At 40.7% G+C, this 5,000-nt stretch overlaps 1 protein-coding gene across 1 annotated transcript in view; it reads right to left on the bottom strand.

Annotated features, from left to right (window-relative positions):
* Positions 1–5,000, bottom strand: part of TNPO1 (transportin 1) — an 88,784-nt gene that overhangs the window by 21,689 nt on the left and 62,095 nt on the right. Inside the window, exons 14-18 of the mRNA XM_014520517.2 lie at positions 3,606–3,692; positions 2,142–2,249; positions 1,771–1,929; positions 1,602–1,689; positions 1–58 (exon numbers count right to left, since the gene is read on the bottom strand). The exon at positions 1–58 is cut by the window's left edge and continues 41 nt beyond it. Coding sequence (XP_014376003.1) covers positions 1–58; positions 1,602–1,689; positions 1,771–1,929; positions 2,142–2,249; positions 3,606–3,692 — 500 coding nt within the window. The remainder of the gene's footprint in view (positions 59–1,601; positions 1,690–1,770; positions 1,930–2,141; positions 2,250–3,605; positions 3,693–5,000) is intronic.

Below are 5,000 nucleotides of genomic sequence, written 5' to 3'. Positions count from 1 at the left end.
TTGCACACAGAAATGAACTCAGGATTTAGGTTGGTTCCCAAAATCGGCATGAAATCAGCTAGAAAGAACAACAATTTTACAACCACACAGATAACAGAGCTGCCTGGCCCACTAGTAGAAGTTCTCAGTAAATCAATAGTTTTAGGTGGGAAAATGTTTTAAATGCATGGACTGCCTCATGTAGATTAGACAAGCGTTATAAAGTTATATTAAGTTTCCCCACCCCCTACAAGAAGCTAGAGACTTTTACCACTAAAATTCAGCAATGTCACATGTAAAGCAGTTGATTTGCTATGCAGAAAAAGATTGGATACATAGGCTAGGTACAGACATTTACAAAGCCCAAGGTGGAATCAATCCAAGTTACACACCTTTCTATAAGCAGCATAATTCAGATCAGTGGCAAACAGAACACAAGTTTACCCTTTGGTGTGCGGGGCAAGTCTTAGACCGGGTTCTGCCATTTTTAAACCAGTTCAAGCGTGCTGAATTTCTGTTCTGTTACAGGTATAGACAGTTTCCAATCACTTACACCTGTATAAATGTAATGTCTGTACCTGGCCATAACATAATTACTATTTTAACACCATGCACTGAGAAAAGAGATACAAGACACTTGACCCAAATCCAAGTTAGATGAAAAGAGTTATTATATAAGAAGGCATGTCACGAGTCACATCTTTGCAACCAGCTCTTTCTAATAATATTGCCTTCATGGCGGTTGAGAGAGAGAGACATGGGTTAAATCAAGAATAATGAATTAAAATGTAAAAATCTACTAGCAAGTTTAATAACTTGTCCGAAGTAGATTTAAGAGTTTTTATGGTACATGTCCCTACTGAAGGGAAGAGGCTAGTGTTTTAAAGGACTAAGGGTTACTGAAGCAAAGGAAACAAACTCCAGTTAAGCTTTTTACACTTGCTTCTAGTTCAGGCACCTGAACATAATAATTAAGATCCTGTTAAAACAAGCACTGAAGTGCATAAATTCAGGAATGCTATTTCTCAAAACACCAAACAAAAACAAACTGCATTAGTTCCAGATGTCTGAACATTCCAGATCACAGCAATTGAGCTACGCAGGCCAACCAACACAGTATAAAAGCTCTTATGAAATACACTTTTTCAGGTAGTTTAAGGAATTGGGAAAATAATGTTTTAAAAAAAAAAAAAAAATATGGTCTAGCAAGACATAGGGCCAGACATTCTTACTAGTAAAAGGAGGGAAAATTTAACTGTTTTATACTACATTAAGCTGCCCAACAAGCCCCAGAGAAATACACTCAAGGGATGAATAGAATTGCTGCCTACAGTCTACCATTAATTTTCCTGCCAGTGAAAAGTAGTTTTAAAGTCTCTACTGTAGCAGTCTTTACCAGGACTCTTTCTAAGATACTCTGATTCAGGATAACCCCCTCTATCTGCCTGCTCCCTCCCCAGAAACACAAGCTAATGGGGTAGTAACGACTGGCCACATTATAGCATCTGTTTTAAATCACAGAAAAAATTTATATAAATGTGATATACAATAGATGACCACCCAACTTTTTATTTAATTATAAACATGAGAAAGAAGAAAACTGAAGGAACACAGAAACATACCTATGCAAGGCTTAACATGCTGAAAACACGCTTTAGTCAGGTCACCTAACAAGGCAAATGAACTCTGTCGTACCTCAGGCATTTTATCCTACAAAAAAGGAAGCAGCCAACTTTAGTGGTTTGTTTATTTGTTTTAAGTCTCACAGTTTTACAGTATTACTCTTCTCACCTGCATGCACTGGTACATTAATGTCAGGATATTGCTGCGAGCCACTAGCTGTTCAATGTTGCCTCCAAGTCCTTCAGCCAAGCCACTGAGTAAATCAAGAGCCACTATCATGAAGTCTTTATCGGGAGCCTCATATTGATCTGGCTGAGCATTGTGCAACTGTAACAAAACATTGATTAAAGAACACATTTTAAATGAAGCACGATGTGGTCTCTATATGACACACACAGGTCAAGGATTGCCTCAGTTATGATAACGTCATCTAAATTTAAGGGGTATGCTAAAAATCCCTATTTTCATCCAACTTATGACACTAAACATATTGATTTTAGAAGACACTGCAAATCCTGAGAAAAATAATAGGAAAATACCATGGCTTGTGCAAGAGTCTTCTGTACCAAGTTTACACAACGCTGGTACACAGGTTCACAGTATGGAAGGAAGCCAGATTGCAAGGCAGTGGCAACCGAAGACAGGCACTAGAATACAAAAGCAACACATAGGAATAAAAAACGTATGCCTGTTCTTACACTCATCTTTTTATTTAAGCACAGAAGAAAGGAGGGGAAAAAAGTAAGCCTTCTGGGTAGATGCAGTTTCATATACTTCTATATATTAGTAATGGAAGTCAGTAGTTATGAACAACTGAACAATTTTTACACCTCAGACTTCTGAAATACAAGTTAGTTCCCAAGATAGCTTATATCTGTGGTTCCCAAAGTCATGACTGGGTCATGACTCCAAATGGGGACACAACATCAGCGGATGGGGTCATTATAAATGTACCCCCTGAGATTTCTGCACCCACAGTGGGGTGCAGGGCTGCAGCTGGTCCAGACCAGCTCCAGGCAGAAGCCACCCCTGCAGCCCAGTGGGTGGGACCGCTGCATCACCATGACTCCCAAGGTGAGGCACAGCAGTAGCAGTGGCAGCATGGAGTTGAGCCCACACTGCTGCTGGGTGAGTAGGCTTCAGTTTGTCAGCCATGGCAGTGCAGCACTCCTTCCTCCTAAGCTAGGTCCTGCCCACTGGGCCACGGAGCCTCCAGGGGGAGGGCAGCAGGACAGGAAGCCCCAAGCCTGTAGCAGGCAGCCTGCATCCTCTCCTCCACCATGGGCTCAGCTCCGGCAGTACTGCCCGCAGGGGTGCGGACGGGGCAGGGAGGAAGCCGGGCTCCACAGTCCACTCTGGCTGCAGCAGCTGATGCCTTCCATGGGTGGCAGCTGGGGCTCAGGCACTGCTGGGAGGGAGGGGAGGGTCGGCTGTGGACCCAGGCCCTGGGTCCAGTGGGTTAGGAGTAAGGGGTCATGCTGAGGAAATGGGGTCACAACGAGGAAAAAAGTTTGGGAAGCACTGGCTTACAGGGATCTCTCCAAGAAGCGTTACACAAATAAAAAAGTTATTTGAGTGAAAGTTCACTAAAAAAAAGTGGAAAGGGGGGAGGGGGTGGGACAACACATGCACAAAAAAACCTGGATTAATGAAAGAGTCCTTGAAGACATCAGTAAAACCAACCTAGAAATCTTTACCTGGGGAGAAAACAGTCCCAAAAGTTATTTTTAGTTACAAAAAAACAAATATTCTTTACAGCCAGCATGAAGCATTGCCCAGAAATGATCCCCCATCTCCACAATACAGATTTTTACTCTTTTCCCTTCACACTCACGCCCCAAGTGAACACTTCATAAAAGAAATAATTTTTATCAACTCCATTATCCTAGGTATATAGTTAAAACTAGCAGCCTTGGGATACACCTCAACAATATATAATACAGTTTTGTTAAACGGAATAAATAGTAAAAAGATTACCAAAAAGAATACTTTGTAACATTTACCTCTAGTAAAGGGAAGAGATCTTTATCCTCATCCTTCAACATATTCCATTTCTGGATTAGTGGAGGCATCAACATCTGTATGTATTCCTATTTACAGTAGAAAATATTTAAATCCTGAAAGCTTTTTTAAAATCCCAAACAGATTCACTTTTTCTACCTCAAAAGAACTAGAAAAAATGCGACCAGTTACAACACCCCATTTTCTCTTTTCATGTCGTAAGGCCTTTTCTTTTTTGTGAATGTTTCAAATAAAGTTGGACTAGATCTCAGGACCCTTCCAGCCTTACTTCTTTAGGACAAGACATGAAATGTAGGTAAAATCTGGGCAAATTAGCTCTCCCCTCTGCATGCTAGTTAATAAAAGTTAGTATTAAGGTCACAGTTTATTTCTCAGATTAGATTTTAGGAAGTAATCATAATAATAATACCTACACAATGTTTTTACAATTAATATTTTAGGTGCCTCAAGACATAATGACCAACTTCTCATACTGAAGGTAAGTTAGATAAAATAGGCTCCTGGCACGTTACTTAATGGTGCAATGGGATCTGATCTCTAATCCCAGCAATTCTGCCTCCTGCCATGCCACATGTTCATGGCAGGAGATGTGATTTTGGGATCGGGGATCAGATTCCAATTCTGCCATTATCATCATCTCAAGCTCTCCCTGTGCTGTCAAGTAAAAAGTCAGATGCGCACAGCATTTAAAATCAGCCAAATGTCAGCCCCAGCTTGAACAGTTCCAGGTTTGAGATGGAGGCCTGTCTGGGGTCCAGGGCCAAGTTTAAACCTGGGATTTAAGGTCCGCAGCAGGGGAAGCCCTTTGGCTTCCCCACCGGACACAGAGTTTAACGTCTCCAGCAAGTAAAGCCCTTCAGCTCCACCACCTCTCAAACCTCGCTCTCCTTCTCCCTCCCCCAGCCTCAAAATGGCAGCCAGCCACATCACCAATGCCATTTAAAAAAAATACATATGTCTATACCTGGAAACTATTTCTGTAACACAATGTTTGTGGTATAACAATTTCCGAAATTTAAGGAGAACAAAATTTGGATCATATTTGACTCTATAGGAATTTTGCCCTTAAGATGTGCCAGGATAAATCATATGCTGCAAAATGCTAATGCTAAAACCTAATACTGTTTACATAAAAGCAATGATCTTCACATGGTTATTTTTATCCACTGCTTTAGTAATTTCTAATGCATAAAATAGAAGAGCAAACTACATACAAGATACGCACAAAAATGACCTCTTTCTACAGTCAAGATGGCAGGACAATTTCACTTTAGCTCGTATTTAATATGCAACTTTAAAAAAAATCCATAAAATTAAGATGAGCCAAAGTAAATTCCAAGTTCCAACAATGAATTGGGAAGGTTTCTAGGAAAGAG

Source organism: Alligator sinensis, unplaced genomic scaffold (genome assembly GCF_000455745.1).
Source record: "Alligator sinensis unplaced genomic scaffold, ASM45574v1 scaffold274_1, whole genome shotgun sequence".
In the NCBI taxonomy this organism is placed as follows: domain Eukaryota; kingdom Metazoa; phylum Chordata; order Crocodylia; family Alligatoridae; genus Alligator; species Alligator sinensis.
This window is presented reverse-complemented; position numbering and strand designations above follow the sequence as displayed.